Below are 19053 nucleotides of genomic sequence, written 5' to 3' on the forward strand. Positions count from 1 at the left end.
TCTCTGACTTGATCAATGAGGAGGTCTGTGGGGTGTTGAAGGTGTTTTTGGAGAATGTGATCAGGGACTCGGTGACCTACACTGAACACACCAAGCATCAGACAGTGACTGCCATGGATGTGGTGTATGCGCTAAAGCGCCAGGGGCGGATGCTGTATGGCTTTGGTGGTTGAGGACAATGTAAAGGGGAAAAGACTTTTTTTCCAGCACCTGAGTCTAAAATTGCGGCAAGTCCCATTCCCCTATCACCAGTGTGCTCACTGATCTACATTGATTCCCAGTCAAGCAAGATATTGTTCTTAAAATTGTTGTCCATGTTTTCTAATTCTTCTATGGCCTTGTCTCTCCCTATCTCTGTAATCTTCTCTAGCCCACAGTTCTCTGAGATATCTCTGCTCATCTAATTCTGATCCCTTGAGCATTCTTGTTTTTAATCACTACCCCAGTGGTGTCTGCATCTTCAGTTGCTGTAGTCCCAATGTCTGGAATCTCCTCCCCACACTTCTGGAGCCCACTGCTGTCCTCGAGGGCACTTGTTAAAGCCTATTCTTTCGAGCAAGCTTTTGGTCATTTGACCTAATATCACCATATGTGGCTCAGTGTCATTGTACTATTGCTCCTGTGAAGTACCTTGGGATATTATGTTAAAAGTGCAATTTAAATATCAGACATTGCTGCTGTTGTCTGAGTGAGACTTTATCCTATATGACTAGGTGATATTCAATCCGGAATCACAAAGGTGAAAGATCAGGATTCTAATCCATTACATTCTGACCTATTGAACCTGTATTTTTTTATACTCAGTTACTTTGTATCTCTATCACCAACTTAAATACCTGTTTGTTAGAAGTTCCAAATCACTAAACAAAAACACAACTGTAGCATTCTGATCATGACATCTCATGAAATGTGATCACTCATTTTTGAACAATTCATTTCATTCCAGACTATTCCAGGAAGTCCAGATGCAGGATCAGTCCATACAGCTAAAAGCCATTCCTGTGAAATTGCAGCAGAAGGCCTTTGAAAATGTGTACATGAAAGTGCAAGCTGGAATGAGATTTCAAGTATTGGTGTTTCTTTCTTTCAGTATGATTTCAGACATGCTCATTGGCTAAGATCATGTGTGGTATCGACATGCTGTGCTTGGTTGTAGTCAGTAGGTTACATTTTAGGTTCATTTAAAGCAATTTTTAAAAGCGGCATCTCGGCTTTTTGGCTAAGATGCAAATGAGATCAAGCCTTGAAGGAGGAGCTGTACCTACTCCAATCAGTTTGGATCATGTAGATCAAGCCCAAGACAGGAGGTGAGAGCCCTGTCTTGTCAGCTTGGATCGGGAATGTCTCAACTTGTTGGGACTCTGAATTGGACTTGATTTAATTGAATTGGAATAAAATCAAAAATCTGATACGTTCCTTATCTGGGGGTCATATATTAAATTGATTTTTGGAGTAGGGAGATGGAATAGGGGCTTGCTCTGTCCACTTATCGTCCCAGTAATGCAGTATCTCCAGGAACAGAGCATCCCCTTTCTGAGGGCATTCTCAAGCTTCAAAAACAGCTCTAGGTCATGTACATCCTTGCTAAAATCAAAGGAAGGTCAGTTAATCCTATTTGGAGAAGCATCTTCCATTCTGTCCCTTCAGTCAGCTATTGGTTCTTGGCTCATGTTCCATCTTCTGTTACACCCCACCACCACTCGCATTTATTTTGCTTAATTGATGTCCTTGATATTTTTTTCTCATACAGAAAAAAATCTGAAATTCCACTGTTATAAATTAATTTGATTCAGTACCATTGAGCTCCTTCCTTCTAAGATGTAGGCTATTGTTGTGATTCTGGATCCTGACATTACCTACCATTAAAACAGACATCTAGGCCTAGACCTTCGATTCTCTACAGGTCGTATCCCAGAAGATGTGCTAGCGGACCTCTTGGAAGTGCTCATGAAAAGACAGCACAGCAATTGCTTGGGCACTTCTGTTGGACAATTAGCTGCATCTGGCATCCTCCAAAATCTGATCTAAATCAGAGACTTTGGAGGGTTTCAATACATTGAGTAGAAAAGTTACCCAAGAAAAAGTTAAAAACATTAAATCCAGTTCTAACTCCTGGATGCCTATAAAATATAAAGTCATCATAGTCCCAGATGTTCATAGGCTACTCTCCCCTTGGAAGGGGAAAGCTGATTGGTGGTGATTTAACCTAAGGATCACCACACCTCAGGTGAGGGGCAAGGTTGAGAATGTGGACCTTCATGAATAATCTCAGCCAGTTTGGGAATTGAATCCATGCTTATTGGCAGGGTCTTGCATCACTAACCATCTGTCCGATCAATGGAGCCAAACCGACCTATTGACCGCGCCAACTACACTCCCCCTGACCATCCAATTACCCTCCTGCCCCTGACTCCACCCCTTGACCATCCAACCAGCTTTTGATTCCACTCCACTGACCACCTGACTAACCCCTGTCTCTCAAAGCCACCCAACCCATGCTAACCACTAATCCACTTACTGTACACATTTATCTTCTCCCCTAACTTGTCTGTGTTTTTAAACAAAGGGACATTTAAATTTACCGCAATGTGGCAACTAGTGCAGAAAAAAGATGTGGCTTTCTTTTTCCTCAAATGCTCCTACACTACCCAGAAGGACTCTGAGAGCAACTACGCACCACATTTTTCAGCAGGCCTAGGTTGAAAGTCTAGGTGAGAAATGTGAAACTCTAGCGTAAGGTAGAAAAATAGGAGAGGAATGATAATCTAATGTGGCTGCCACTCCATGCAGGATTTGTCCCATGATCTTTGTTTTTCTTCTTTAAGTTTTCCTTGCTATGATTTGTTTTTGCTGCATAGTTTACTTGAAATACAAAATTGTGAAAGATTTGCACTGCCAGGTTCTTCTTTTCTGTTTTCAGCATCTCACCGTAAAAAGCCACATTTCTCTGGTTTATCTTTATTTTATTAGTTTCGCTTCACTGACCGGGAAAACCTCCACTTTCTTTCCAGTCTCTGTGAAGTTAGCTGAGTTGACCTTGCATGGTAGTAGGACCACTACATTTGGCCTTAGCAAGAAATGTGATATATGAACATTGAATTAGGGCAGAATTAGGATGAGATATGATAACCCCTTGCAGTTGGAAAGCCTACCGAGACTCACTGGTGGAATGTTTTCAACTGAAATGTGAATGCCTCCCTGGGAAAGTAAGAGGAAAGACTCAGCAGTAAATTTTTTTTTAAATCATTTTTTTCAAACAAAATTCTATGGTTAATTGAAAAGGTTTCAAATTATTAAATAACATTTACTATAATCTATAATATAAACCTTATGCCTGTAGCACTTATCGTTATCTTTGCCTATAATTTATTCCGAACTCCATCTTTACAGTAGAAGTGCTTATGAAACGTGTTGTACGTAATTATAACTTCCTTCCTGATCCAATTATTCTTTATATTCTAACCCCATTTCACCTGAAGAGAACGCTTGATTTCCTATGGATGGTGTCTTGACACATGCCTTTAAAAGACCAGATAACATGATATCTCAGATGGTATTCCATATTACATTTTCTTCAACCAAACACTCCAATGTATTAATAGCATCAGTTTTCCCCTTCCTCCACCCCCTCTCCCACAGAAGATCTGCCTTGTCCTCACTCCTGTCTTCAGTGGTCTAATTTCCATCGTTGTGTTTAACTTTCCTCATGACTTATTTTTCCCTATCTATGTAACTTTTCCCAGTGCCACAGTTTTCCCATTCAAATCTCCTTCCTCTGACTTCAGGAATTTGTGCTTCTCTAGCCTGCCTGTCCACCTCCATGCTTTCATGCAACTTAAATTCATGTCTTTGACCCAAGCATTTGGTCACCTCTCCCAAATATCTCTTTTAGCTTGGTGCCCATTTTTTTCTATGATTGTCTATGACTTATGTGTTCTGTTGTATAAATGCAAGTTGTATTGTGTATGTATGCCTGTATATTAAAGTACAATTTCCTTGTTTAAACTTTCCTCAGAATTGTGCAGAGGAACTCCAGGATGAGAAGTGCAACAGAAGAGCTACGTTGCTAACAGTGATTTCATTGATCATGTGCTGTAGTCCCATTTGTGAAAAGCAGGCCTTATTTGCAATTTGTCAGTCATTAAAGGAGAACAAACTGGATCCTACACTTGTTAAAAAGGTAACTATTGTTGCCAGCTTTTTCTAAGAAAAACTGTAGAAGATTGTATGGTCATGCTCACTTCATTTTTTTTCATTTTTCCTGTATTAGGGCACAACCTTTTCATCGTTTCAAATCTATTCAGCTGACAGGACAGCACATTCGTTTGCATTGAGTGCCATTTCAAAACTCTTCTTGTGAAAATGTGACCCATGCAGGTGTTAGCTGTTTTCCTCTGTGCATATATCAGCTTCTGCATCAAGGGACAGACTGTGTGTCACTGTGTACTCGAGGTAGCAGAATTTGTCAACTGCTTCCAACCAGTTATTATTTAGTGCAATAAGGGGCAGAGATGCAACGCTATGTCCCATGACTTACAGTCAGGGAAAATAAGTTACAGGCATTGGAGAGACATTTCATGAGTCTTTGCAGCTAAATTTCAGCCTGGGCAATGAACGCAACGTCATCAGTGTAGAGGAGTTCTCTGCTCGGGGTGTGATGTATTTTTGATTTCACTTTCAGTCTTGTTAGATTGTAGAGCTTGCCACTCTTTCCATAACTACAGGTAAGGCAAAGGTTAGGAGCACAAAGAAGAAGATGCCTATAAGTGTGGGGGCTAGGACTTAGCCCTGTTTAATTCCATTCTTCGCTCTGAAACTGTCAGAAGTGGAGCTATCAAACTGTACTATGCAGTGTATTTTATCATGGAAGGAGCGGAAAGGACTGAGGATCTTTGGTGGACTGCATATTTTTCCCCAAATCTTGTAAAATTCTGCTCTGTTGGTGGTGCTGAATGTTTTGGTGAGATCTGCAAAAGGAAGGTGAAGAGGGTTTAAACCAATTCCTACCCCTCTCTGTAGCTGGTGAAGAAGCAAGAAGATCGTGTCCAGACTAGATCTGCTAGCACAGAAACTACGCTGTGCTTCTAGGTGCACTTGGTCTACAAGTAGATGGAGTTTTTAAGTATGATCCTAATAAAGGTCTTTACCATGACGCTAAGAATAAGATGCTCCTGTAGTTGTTGCAGTCGCCTCTATTGCCATTGTTTTTATATATTGATAATTTTCTTCTAGAACAGAGCCTACTTTCCAGTAGGGAAGATCTTAAAGATATGGCAGTTGATGGGAATTTCCATATTTGAGCAGTTTAGCTGGAATTCCATTGTTGCTGGGTGCCCTTCTGTTTGATAAGCAGTCTAAGTATGGTCTTCTCAAGCTTAAGTGATGAAGGTTTTTCATCAACTCTTCCATGACAGGAAGTTGCTGGAAAGAGCCCAATGCAGACTGGGAAATGTCTGTCTCTCAGAAATACATTCACATTAGTATTCAGCCCAACAGGACATCTGTTTACTCCTGCCAGTGAGCCTCATTACATTGAATTAAGTGCTTTTTTTAGAATGGAAATCTTGGGTTGTTTTCAAACTGAAGTAAAAATAACAATTCCATGTTGAGTGGAACTGAATCAAATGTTTCGTGTTTGGTGGTGCATAAACAACCAATTCCTGGAATCGTATAATTAATTTATGGTAACCAATATTTTGCAATTAAATATTTAAATGCTGAATTATGTCTCATTGCCATGTTGTTCACATGATTCATGTTGCATACTTTCATGGTATACCTGTAAATTTCAATTAGATTCTCGAGACTGTGTCAAAGTGTCTGAAGTATCGTAGTTTGGAAAGCTTCATGGCTTCCCATTTGGATTACCTGATCCACGAATGGCTGAGAATGGCAGATTCGGGCTACAACTTGCCTGTGTTTCCTTATGTCCTACTAAACTGTTCCGATCTGGAAGAATTTTACAGGTAAATGGAGTGTTATCTTTTCTCCAAGTCATGCAGTAGAATACAGTGAAGGTTTTCATCTTCACAGAACACCCAAGCATATTCAATAGATGTTGCAGTCAATTTGTGCTGAATGTTCCTGAAATATCTGATTATTAGTATGAGGAGCAAAGACATTACTTGAATCTCTCTTGTGATCAACAATGTTGTAATTTTTTGCTGCATATTTTGTATAAAGGAGCAAGTTAGCATTGATTAATCCTGTTTGTGTAAAGATGAAGTTGTTCAATGAAAAGCTACCCTTCTTTAACATTTTAAAATGTCAAATTGTAGAATGCAGTGTCATCTACAATAATTTCCCAAGGATGCCCTTGCCTAATGTCTGTAGAATGTAAATACTTTGGGCTCAATCTTCCCAACTTTGAAAATATTTGGGAAATAGGACCATTTCTGGGACCCAACCCTATTCACTGCCACAATGGATCATCTGGTTTAATATCACAGGAGGTGACCACATTTTAAGCCACTTCTGCACTTACTGTCCAGTTAGGATCTCAGGTGACAAGAGATTGATTTTTCATTTCTCATTTTACGGGCAACTGGAAGTCTTCACTATCCCATCAGTGTTGCTGAAGCCCAAGCAACAGGAGCAGCAGAGTCGCAATGGAGCCATCCTCATTTATTCATTGATCAGAGGTGCAGTTGCAAGAGTTGGAGCAGTATGCAAGTTATCAGTTTACACGATATCATGACACCATGATAAGTCTCTGACATGGCAGTACACAGCCTTGTCACATGTTATCAATATGCATTGAAATCACATACAGCTCCAATCTCTTGCTATGTGGCTCCTTCATCTGATGTGATGTAGTGCTGACATAGAGTGGCGCACAGGTTTCATGCTAAATAACATTTCTGCTAGAATCTTCAGTTAGTTGCCTGTCTAATGACCTAAATTGGCTTCCAGCCACTGTGAGTGGCCATCCTTCTGGTGAATCCACCCTATGTAAAAGTGCTCTTGAGATGAAAATTCTCCTGGTGCAAAATTCCCAGCCCATCTGCCTCCATGGTACTGGGAAATCTTCCCCCATTTCTATTTTATGTGAGGTATCACTTCAAAATGAAGAGCTACTAAAAATTAATGATGTGGGAGACTAAGGATAGTGTTGGCATGAAAGTATCTCGCACCCACTCCCACTGATGACATTTCCTTTAGCATGTTCTGGCCAAGCTTAATTTGCATTCATACCTGCCATTCATCAGTTGTAAAAATTCATCAATTCATTGAAGTCTGAGCATTATTATTTTGTGGATGTATTTCTCAGTTTCAATACTTTCAATCCATCAATATCTGAAACGTAGAAATTGTAGAGTATTCAAACACTTGTAAAAAGTGGGTCAGTGATGTTCCCAGTGTTTCATAAACACACATCAAAGAAAAATAAATCAGGATGATATGTTTCTTCCCTCGCCTAGAACCTCAGTTCAGACAGGTAGGAAGAAAAACAGAAAATACCGGAAATATACAGCAGTCCACCAGATCCCGTAAAGAGAAAAAACAGATTAACATTTCAGGACCAGGCCTTATATCAGACCTAATAAATTCACTTATTTGAATGTATAAGTTTTCTACTGGTCACGCTGCCATAGCACAAAAACTACCCCAAACTGGCAGTCTTAGAGTTCACAGGATTACTGATGTGGGGAATGGAAACACTCACTGCTGATGTTGGAGCTAAAGATACATTGAAGGAGTAAAGTAAGCTGAGCAGAAGTGAGAGTGATTGAAAGAATGGAAATGTTTGTTACTTTCCAATGGTAACTTTCAGTATGAAATTGAGTACTAAATTCCCAAGCACAATAAGCTGTACATATGGCCAAGAAATAAATAAAATAATCTAACCCAAATAGGGATTTCTATCTTTGCAAGAGATAATGTGGATGCCTACTTTATAAATATTTTTAATGTTGATATCAAAAATTAATTTAATGACCTAATTTTTGCTGATGATGTGTTCTAGATCTTATTACAAAATTCTTGTACCACACCTGATGGTTAATAGTAACTTGGAAGAAGTGAAATCAATTGCTGCTTGCATTAAGAGGAACTGGAAAGAATTACTTGCTGATTGCCTTCCAAAGATCATGGCTTACATCCTTCCATGTTTTGCTTATCAAGATAAGAATGGATCTGATAGTGAAATGGCACAGCAAAGGGAAAATGCATCAAAGGTGTTCGACATGTTGAAGGAGGACAATTGCTTAGGGAAGCAGGTGAGATTAACTAGTGGACTGTTATACCTCATTTGGGGTTTGTTGTGTTTATCAATAAAATGGAATCTATTGCATCACCCCCAACTATTGAAGAAAAATATAATTGAAGCTTGGATTCTCTTGTTGTCAGTGCAACTTTTTCACTGATGCTACTGGGAAACCTGTGAGGTTTAGTAGATTGGAATGATGCATTATGCCTCTGCTCAGGTTTGAAACGAACCTTTCTTTCCTTCATCCATCAATTTTCTTTACCCTCACAGAGTTTGTTTTTCTTTTAACCCCAAGCTATAGGCAAAAATAATTGCTTATAATTCAGTGTTGTATTTTTTTCTTCCTCTTGTTTATCCAAAATTCCAACTACACCTTTCTGCACACACTTCCCTACATTCTTGCTGTGTTGACATTAAGACTCATCCAACATCTCAGAACTGCTATTTCCTTTCTCTCTGAGCTTCTTTCAGTCTGTGGATTTATCACCTGTTCACTCTGAATGAACACCTTCCTGTCGTGAATTATTTTTTCTTGCCAATTTTCTGTCCCTCCACCCCCTGCTTTCCAAAAGATGTTGACACTTTTTTGGTGCGCCGTATGGGTACTGGATGCAACCTGATACATTTTCAAGTTACTACTGGGCATAAATCACATATGGATCGTAGCCTGCTCTGGTTTTTACCTGGCATCTATTCGTTCCACTTGCAGCATGGATCACTGGCTAGTAATAGAGAATGGTAACCATACTTTTTTTCGTGTTTCTCACTACCTAACCCAGAGTAAGTGAAGCCGTGTGTATTAATGTGCCACTTGATAGCAACTAAGTAAAGTTAGAAAGTTTATTTACTAGGCTTATATTAACATTATGATGAAGTTACTATGAAAATACTCTAGACATCACACTTTGGCACCTGTCCGGGTACACTGAGGGAGAATTTAGCATGACCAATACATCTAACCAGCATATTTTTTAGATTGCTGGAGGAAACTGGAACACCCAGAGGAAACCCACGCAGACATGGGGAGAATGTGCAGACTCCGCACAGACAGTGACCCAAGCTGGGAATCGAACCTGGGTGTCTGGTGCTGTGAGGCAACAGTACTGACCACTACGCCACCTCTCTACGTGGACAGGGGATTAAGCCTGTGACTTTCTCATCTGAATCACCACAATACACTGTGAATTGATACAGCTCTTGGAAGTCTTTTTTGAGCGTAGGTCTTACTAGTACCCTATGTCTTGCACCCAGAGCTCTCATTAAAATAACTTTGATTTTGCTTCTCAGTATTTGGTTCAAGTTGGTAATTCACTAGCAACATGAATCTTTATCCTATCAATCTGCATTGCAATGAGATGATTTGTGGCAGTTTATGCATGTTAATACATTTACTGCATATCTTTGTTCTAACTGTAATAAACCAATGTAACCTCTGAGAGTATGCAGGTTCAGACTATCTGTATTTAATATATTGTTACAGACCCATATTGGCTTATTTTGATGCATCATGGGGAGTGGGAAATATTTCAGGAAATAGTAGATGTGGTGAAGTCATTCCATGTCATTTTCTTTCAGTAAAGCAATCTTATTTGCAATGTAAATGTTTAGTGTAAATGTACAATTTATGAAATATTGTTTGACATTGGCATTTCTCTTTTTTTATGCAAAAGCAAATTGACCATTTGAGCCACAACAACTTGCCAGAGATTGTTGTAGAGCTGCTTAATACCCTGTATGACCCTCCTGACCAAGAAGCAAGAGATGGTATTGAGTTGATAAAATTTTCTGGGTAAGAAAATTAAAGAAGATTTGAAATCATTCATTGATAATGAGACTAATAACCAGGCATCTCCAGAACGTTATGAAAAGCAATTTTTGTTATCTGTTCTAGATAAAGTTTTTTTTAAAGAAATAACATGAACATAAGTTCCATGTGTTTCTTACGAACTATAGTAGTATCTCAAGTGATAGCATCCAGGGGACTCAGTCTTTTTCATTATAGTTATTTTAGTTTTATTTTGGATTTTGTGCTTGTAAGCAGAGGAATAAGCAGAATTAGAAAATATACAACCTATTCGTGTTTCCAGTTGCTTTTCCCAGAAACGAACTGAAGAATTCTGATGCCAACCCACCCGACAGCAGGAGCAAGCTGATTGAGGTGGAAAATTAAACTATTCACTGTTCAACTAGCATTGCATGGGCACCACACTTTATCAGCACCTCTGCAACTCGAACTAAGTGGCCATACAGAGGGAGGTTGGAGCAGTATTAGCTTCAGTGCTTTCTGAACTTTAAGGCAAAGAATGGCAAGGTTGCAGATTTCTGCTGGCAGAGTCTTGCCTTTGTGTGAGTAGCTCCTGGAGACTCTTGTCTCCGATAGTGCTGGGAGCGGCCGCTGCCATTATCCTTATTACACAGCTCTTGCATCCTCCCTGTCTCACTGTATACTCAGCAGCACTCTCACTCCAGACACAGTGATGACTACTGACAGGCGTGAAACAGGGCACAATGGAAGTGACCTTTTGCCTTCTCAATCCTCTTACCATTGGTAATTGGACCACAATTCCAGAAGCAGGTTCTTAATTTGTTGCCTTCTGGGAGATGGAGCAGAAAGGCATGCTGTTACTGAAAATGGCCTCAATTGGAAGAATTTCAAAGCTTTGAAATTTTTTAATCCTTCGTTGTCACACTATTTGCTGCACAGACCACCAGATCTATTGAATAATGCGAGGTATAACAAGAAAACCTTTTAGATATTCTTTTTGTAATTGAATTTAGAGTTGTTAGTTTCTAATCTGTGCACAAAGCTTCTTTATTTTTCAGCTTTAAATTTGTGGGAAAGATCAAACACTCAATTGTCGATTTTATCCACTAGTCCCTTGAATGTTTGGCCAGTTAGAGATGCAAGCAGTCTGAAATGAACACTGTTATAACTCTTGTTAATTCAAGGTGTTTAGATGAGGAAACAAGGAATCTGATAATTTTATTACTGGAATCATTCTGTGTCCCACATTGGATTTCTGCAACATTTTTGAATGATTAAATCATTGCTGCATTTTTCTGAAACAGGGTTACATGTGTTCAAAAATGTTATTTTCCAATTTCTCTGTAGGGCAAGGGATCCTGCCCCCAACCCACCTAATTTTCCATCGTCTGTGATCAAAGCTACATTGGAATACATTAGTAGCTGCCACAAAGAGAAGTTTAAGTCACTCGTTGCAACTCTTTCAAGAAACCCAGTGAGTTTCTTTTCACCTATGTTTTTCACTTGTTTTTGCTAATAAAGGAAATATAGGGGACATTAACAGTGATGGGATGTTTCTTGAAGATGTTATCTGTGTCCTGGTCCATAAAGAAGAAAGTGACAACTGATTTAATTTCACAGATTTGAATGGGAAGCAAGGGATTGGTTAATGTGCTTCACAGTTGCATCTCTGTTTAGCTGGTAAGGTAGGGTATTCTAATAGGATTCTTCCTAACATCCCCATCTTTCTCACTCATTTTAAATAGCCTTTTAATTAAGAAAAGTTCCATGGCTACAAAATCGGACTGAATCCCAAAAATGGTTCCTATATTGCAAGGTGCAGTTGACCCATTCCAGTTGTTCCTGATATAGGCAGCAGCCAAATTTCATGCTGCCTGCTGATTTGCGTGAAAACTGTGTGTAGCCAGAGCTAAGTAAGGTGATAAGTGGCAGAGGGCCCAAATTTGGACAATGTTGCACCAGTTGAAACTAGCCTGAACTACTTAAAGCCAGCCTGCACCTTTTAAAGGAGAAGTGAGTATTGACTGGAACAAGTGCTGGAACTGGTTGTATAACAACAGTATGGCAGGAAGAATGCTGCACAACAGCAGAGAAGATGCACCAAGGTTCCTGTTCAGCTGGAAGCCTTGGTAAAGGAGATAGCCAGAAGGCTGTCCATACAACTGCAAAGACAATAGGGCAGATAACTATGATGGTTAGTGCCAGGAATCAAGCCCTGTGAACCTGGATGCTATGTTGCAGGAAGATCAATCAAATGCTTGTGGTCAGTGAATTCATCTTCAATGCCAAATCACATTAGTTGCTCCATTAGACTCACACTGTTCAATGCATCACATTCCCCATTGCTTGACACTGGAGAGGAACTTGCAAGTGGGGGTGGGAGAGGTGGTAGTGGGGGAGGTGGAGGATTGACATGATCCATGTCAGTACAAACGACGTAAATAGGAAAGAAGTTGATCTTGGGGATTATGAGCTGCTAGGGGCTAAATTAAAAAGGAGAACCACAAAAGTAATAAACTCTGGATTACTACGTGAACCATGAGCAAATTGGCATGGGATAAATAACGAGAGAGTTAAATGCATGGTGTCAGATCAATGGATTTTGATCCATGGGCACTCGCACTGTACTGGAGAAGGTGGGAGTTTCATCATTGGAATGATTTTCACTTGAACAATGCTGAGATGAGTGTTCTGGCAAGTCATATAATTAAGTGGGTACAGACAGCTTTAAATACTGAGGGAACAAGGATCATGTGAGGTGAGACGTAGTAAACTTTAGAAAAAAGACACGACAATAGGCAGGGTAGCAATATGGGTAATGATAACTCAGAAAGGGTATGGCACACAAACTAAAATACGCATCAGCAAAAAGTCAGAATTTGCCAAAGTACAAGAACAGACTAAAAGGCGCTGTATCTGAATGCATGCAGCATTGTGACAAAACAGATGAATTGAAATAGAAATAAATATGTATGACATGATAATCATTACTGAGACATGAATGAAAGGTGATCCAAGACTGCAATCTAAATATTCAAGGGGGTTTGACATTTTGAAAAGGCAAGAAGATAGGAAAGGTGGTGGGGAATGACATTAGTACAAAAGTGAGAGATTAGTTGATAAGACCAAGATATAGAATCTGTTTTGGAGGAGATAAGATATATCAAAGGTAAGAAGTCAGTTGGAATAGTTTATAGGCCCCCTAACTGTAGCTACATCTTAGGAAGAGTGTACAGGAAGAAATCATGAGGGTTTGTAGAAGGTACTGCAATAATCATGAATGATTTTAATCTCTTTATAAGATAAATCAGGTTGGCAAAGTTGGTGTGAGAGATCATTTCACAGAGTATGTCCACAACAGTTAGAGCAGTATATTCTAATGCTCAGCAGGAAGCAGGCTATCTTAGACCTAGTAAATTGCAATGAAACAGGATTAATTAACAATCTCATAATAAGGGAGCCCCTGGGCAATAACATGATAGAATTTCACATTCAGTTTGCCATTTTAGACACCTGGAATTCTAAGTTTCTGAAATGTGTCGTCACCAGGATTCAATCCAAAAAATCTTGCTAGCAATTTCTAAAAAAGCAGCAGATAACAGCAGTGCCTATGAAAAGCATCGAATCCTGATGATGTATCGTTTGTTTGTAAACTTGCTGCTGAAAGAGATAAAGGACGGTCTGGGAGGCGTGTGGGCATTTGTTCTTCGTGATGTCATCTACAGTCTGATCCATCACATCAATAGCTGGTCAGTCTTTCATTTTCTTATTCTTTTGAAGGTTCAATTACATTTAAGATTTATTCTCTATTTGACGAAGTAAAGTCTGCATACGGACTCCAATTGCTCCACAGACCCAAATATTTACCCCAATGCCTTCAGTTAGACATTGGGCTGAATCTTCTGTGAAGTGGCTGTCACTGTCAGATTGCCACTCCGTTCCTATTTTCCTGCCTTAGACTGGAGCTCCAAATTTTTCACCTGGACGTCTGTACTGGGCCTGCTGGGAAATACGGGATGCAGCTGCTCCTGGAGGCTTTCAGTGCAGTGCAGGATTGTCTGGAGAAATGAAGCCACATTCCCTTTTTACAGCACTAGTAGCTGCAACCAGGAAGTTTAAATGTCTCAGCCAGTGTGACAAATTAGGAGAGAGGAGGTAATTGAGTGATGGAGTAGGGTGAGGTGGGATAAGATGGGTCATGTCAGGGGATGGAGGGCAGTAGGGTGAGGCTGGATGGGAGGGGGGTGGTCAAGTGGTCAGGCAGTAGCTGAGGCGGAGGATGGTCCAGTTTGGGGCTGTGTGAGAGGGAGGGGGTGGCAGAGTTTATAGTGTATTTACACAGGTGGTAGAACTGGTTTCAATGCTTCTAACCTTTCCTGGGTAACTTCTTCTAAGTAAGTCAGAATCATCTCAAGTCTTCAACTTTAATTCAGAGTTACAGATGGTTTGAGACACAGGTTAATTGCCTGACAGAAGTTGAAACATCCTGGGTAAATCCCACACAGCCCTTGCAGTGCAGGAATACTTCCTAAAGGTGCTTCAGTACATCTTCTTGGGCACCTTTGGGGTAAAACCCTCCAGAGACAGTAGATCTGAATCGTCATTTTTTCAGTTCATGCGTTATAATTTTCTTTTCAGGCCATCACACATGGATGATGTATCAACACGTAGTTTTTCTCTGTGTTGTGACCTTTTAAGTGTTACTTGCCAAACTGCTGTGGAGCACTGTGGAGATGCACTTGAAAGCCACCTTCATGTAATTGTGGGGACACTTATACCACTGGTCCATGAACAACCTGAAATTCGCCATCAGGTGAGCTGATTCTTTATGTTGTCTCTGTTTATGACATGAAGTTTTAAGTTTCATGGGCTTAACTTAAATCATCTTTTCCTCATTTCAGTTGTAGTTAAAAATTTAAAAACTGCAGTAGTAAAAATTTGCACCCATGTGATATCTGTGATGTAGAAAAATCTCCATTGTGTCCCACAGGAAAATGAACTTAGAGCCAAAGACAGATACTTGGAGGAATGAGCAAGTGCTTCATTAGAGATTGGGTGTAAACAGAGCATTAAGGGGGAGGGAAGTGAAGTGGCAGAGAAATTGAGGGAGGAATAGCCACAGTGTTGGGTCTACATAGCTGTAGGTAAAACAGCTAATGGGACCAAAGGAGACCAATGAGTGACCTAAACAAACAACGGGGTATTCAATTTGGAAGTGTAGGGGGCCAAAGAACTAATGTAGAACTCCATCACTAAAACTGGTTCATTTCAGTGTGAAACTGAGCAGAAACTGAACATGATTTTCCCATTCTGTTGCTGAGCTGTTTTAACATATAACATCATTGCAGTCCTCCATTTTGAAGTTGATTGAACATTTAGTGAACTGTAGTTGCAATGTTTTCAGGCCCTAGAATTGCTGAAGTACCTTGTGATAACTAATCAAGACAATGAGAACTTGTACAATGCAATTAGACGGTTGGATTCATTCCCCGACCTTCCTGACTTCAGAGAGCTGCGTCTTACCCAAGAGAAAATCAAGTACAGCAAAAGGCAGTTCACATTACTGGAGGTAAGATTTTTCTTAAATGAGTGATTGAGAGCTGAAAGTCTTGCTTTCATCCATTCTCAAGAGTTTTGTTGAAATGACACAATTTCAGTTTTCAACTTGTACCTGCCTTTTACTGACATTCCTGCAGACAGAATTATGTCTAGCTGAGGAAAATTCTATGTTCCCTTATAAATTGGACTAGATTGAACTTTCAAATAAAAGGATTACAAAGTTGCAGTTATATTTTAACCATGTAATTTATGGATAAATTTAACTTGATTCTGGTTAGGAAAGCCAGTTTTCACCACCTCTTAGAAAACCAATCCCTAGTCAAGATTTGAAATTAACTTAAAACATCAAATTGCATTTTGATGACAGTTATGATGTTCAGATTAAATGCACACTGAAAGAATTGCCAGTTTAAAGCAAAGCTGTCAGTCAAAGCTGCGTGTATGTTTCTAGGAAAACAATGTTTTGGCTGAGAAGTTCGTTCGTCCTGCACTCAATTTGACCAGGCACAGAGCTCCCTCATCTAACTTCAACTTTCTTTCAACCTAGTGTTTTTGCTTTGGAGTAGTTTGGTAGTTCTTGATCTTAGAATTGTATTTTCAGTCGGCCAGTCCATTTTATTTTATATTTTTGTTTAACTGAGTAACCTCAGTGAAGGACAGGGATCACAATGTGGGATATCACTAAGGTGGAAGAGAATAGAAGAAAAGATGAGATCAATCGAAATGTAGGAAGAAAAGAAACAAGAACTTGCATTTGCAATGTACCTTACCTTGTCCTTGGGAAACCCCAAAGTGATTCATAGTTTAACTATATTTGAAGTGCAGCCTCAATACTGCAGCAGTTTGGCACAAGGGAGGGAGAGAGGAACCATCCGGTTCACTTAACATCAGATATTGGGAGAATGCTGGAATGAAAAAGGGGAGTCAGCAGATGTGATGTACTTGGATCTTCTAATAGATGGAAGTTTGCTTATTGGACATGAAGCCGAGGATTGGAATAAATAGGGCGTTTTCAGGTTGGCTGATTGTAACTAGTGGAGTGCCACAAGGACTCAGCTACTGATAATCTCTGTTAGAAAGGACCAGGATTAATGTATCCAAGTTTGATGGTATTGCAAAGCTAGGTGGGAATATTAACTATGCAGAGGAAACAGAGAGACCACAGAAAGATATAGACAGGTTATATGAATGGGCCGCAAAATGACAGATGGAGTATAATGTAGGAAATGTTTTATTTTGGTAGTGAATATAGAAAAGCAGAATATTTTTAAAAAGTGTGAAACTTGTAGATGTTATAAACATTAAGAGAAACTTGGGTGTATCCATACACAGGACACAGGAAACTAGCATACAGGCGTATAGCAAGCAATTAAGAGGGCAAACAGGATGTTGGCCTTTATTGTGAGGGCATTATAGCACAAGAATGAGGAAATCTTGCTACAGTTGTGTAGGGTTTTAGTCAGGCCACATCTGGAATACTGAGCACAAGAATATACTTGCATTTGAGACTTTACAGGGAAGGTTTGCTTGTTTGGTTCCTGGAATATGGGTGTTGTCCTATGATGAGAGGCTGAGTAAATTTGAGACTCAACCTTCTGGAATTTAGTAGAATGAAGGGTGATCTCATAGGAACATACGAGATTCTGAAGGGGGCCTAAATAGGTAGAGACTGAAAGGTTGTTTCCCCTGGTGAAAAATAGAATATGGGGAACACAGCATAGATAAATTAGGAATCAATCAATTAGGAGTAAGGTGAGAATTTTTTTCTCCCAGAGGGTTGTGTACTTTCTCAATTTTGTACCTCTGAGGGTTTTGGTGCTGTATCGTATAACGTAAGGCTAAGATAGACAAATGTTTGGTCTCAAGGAACCAAGGAATGGAGTGGCAAATAGAGTTGAGGCAGAAGATCAGCCATTACCGTATTGAATGGCAGAGTAGGCTTAAGAACACTCTGGGCTATTCTGCTTCTATTACTTAAGAACATAAGACAGGAGCAGGAGTTGGCCCTTTGAGCCTGTCCCAGCATTCAGTATGAAATTACTTACACTCAGTATTTGTGTCTTATTTAAAAATGGCAAATGCAGTGCACCTTTAATACAACATTGAAACTTCAGCTCATTGTGTTTTAATCACTGTTAGGAGCCACAACTTTTTAACTGAGTGCTAATGTTCAGATGATATAAAAACTTGAGATTAAAAATACCTGTAGGATATGGAAGGAAGGGGATTTTGAAAGAGCTGAGTTCCAGTTTACGAAAGAATGGAGTGGGCTGTAATGAAAAGAGTTTTGAACAATGAGGATATGGAAAAAGGAAGACAAAATCTGAATAGGAGTCCAAAATCTGAAGTTCAGAAGGGAAAAGACCAAAATTTAGAGGGTCAATAACCATAATGGCAAGAAAGATGAATGGAAATAGAAAAGAGCAGGTTCGAGCTGATACACAGAGGTTCCAGTCCCCTGGGTGATATGTAAAATGTAACAGCAGAGTGAGACTAAAGTTAGATTAGAAAAAAGAGTTGTAATAATTGTAACTTTATCTTTTTGCTATTTTTCTGTTTCAGGAAATCAATCACTTCCTTTCAGTCAGCTCCTGTGATTCATTACCATTAACTAGGCTTGTGGGATTAAATGATCTAAAACAACAACTACAACTGCATAAAGCAGATGTAAAAAATCTGTTGAAAGTATGTCAAGGTAATTTTTATAAACTTATTACATAGCAACCTTGAAGTTGGCATGGCAAATATTGTTGACCAATTAGCAGGAACTTTAAATCTAAAGTTCCGTATGTGGATGTTCTATGATGTATCAGCAGTTTGAACCTGTATGCAGCGCAGTTGTTTACAGAACCTCAGTGGGCTGAGATAGCTGACTTGTCTGTATCTAATTTATCATGAGTATTACTCCAGGTAAAGTGCAGTGAAAGGAATTGAAACATTGGATGGAATTTTAAATGCCCCCCCCCCCCAGCTTCCCCATGCCCATTACCTGCTTACTTGTGATTTAACAGTAGCAGAATGGCAGTTGGCAGAATAACCTGCTCACGAGTCCCTTAATAATTATAATATGTTAATGAGGCTCTGTGCCTACGATTTAGTCAGAAAATTGAATTTCACCAATCAGCATGAGTTGTGGATAACTGAGCAGGTATTGGAAGATGAGAACTTCCAGATTCAGGGCAAGTGGTTTTCCAGCACTGGTTATAAGCTAGAACAAACAGGACCTCTTTTTCTTGGGATCCCAAATAATCATAAGAGTAGATTTGCAGGGAGCTACCCAACCCTCCCCTGATAGTCAGCCCCTCTCCCACTCTGATCAATCTCTCCGTTCAATAAACTAACGCTCTGCATCAACCACCCCACACCATCCCCTGATGATCCCTCCATCCTCCCCTTTTTCTCCCCTTACTGCTACCTATTATAACAGAACATTGCCTGGCGCAGCATCCACCTTGGAGTTATTAGAATGGAGGAAAGAAAAGATTTTACTGAGATCTTGCAATTAAATTTGCCAGGATCT

The 19053-nt window shown here is 39.7% G+C and overlaps 1 protein-coding gene across 6 annotated transcripts in view; it reads left to right on the forward strand.

The window, feature by feature from the left end:
* The window catches only part of atm (ATM serine/threonine kinase), a 140347-nt gene that overhangs the window by 48078 nt on the left and 73216 nt on the right, over positions 1–19053 (forward strand). For 3 of the 6 annotated variants that reach the window (XM_080197258.1, XM_080197256.1, XM_080197257.1), the window contains exons 23-32: positions 947–1067; positions 4016–4180; positions 5797–5966; positions 7967–8219; positions 9880–9998; positions 11322–11448; positions 13524–13723; positions 14613–14787; positions 15379–15543; positions 18096–18228. In XM_080197258.1, coding sequence (XP_080053384.1) covers positions 947–1067; positions 4016–4180; positions 5797–5966; positions 7967–8219; positions 9880–9998; positions 11322–11448; positions 13524–13723; positions 14613–14787; positions 15379–15543; positions 18096–18228 — 1628 coding nt within the window. Of the gene's footprint in view, positions 1–946; positions 1068–4015; positions 4181–4270; positions 4396–5796; positions 5967–7966; positions 8220–9879; positions 9999–11321; positions 11449–13523; positions 13724–14612; positions 14788–15378; positions 15544–18095; positions 18229–19053 lie in introns of those variants that run through there. The other 3 variants (XR_013888049.1, XM_080197259.1, XM_080197260.1) reach the window with 3 other exon arrangements.

The sequence above is a fragment of the Carcharhinus amblyrhynchos genome, chromosome 10 (assembly GCF_965287045.1).
Source record: "Carcharhinus amblyrhynchos chromosome 10, sCarAmb.v2.hapA, whole genome shotgun sequence".
Lineage (NCBI taxonomy): Eukaryota > Metazoa > Chordata > Chondrichthyes > Carcharhiniformes > Carcharhinidae > Carcharhinus > Carcharhinus amblyrhynchos.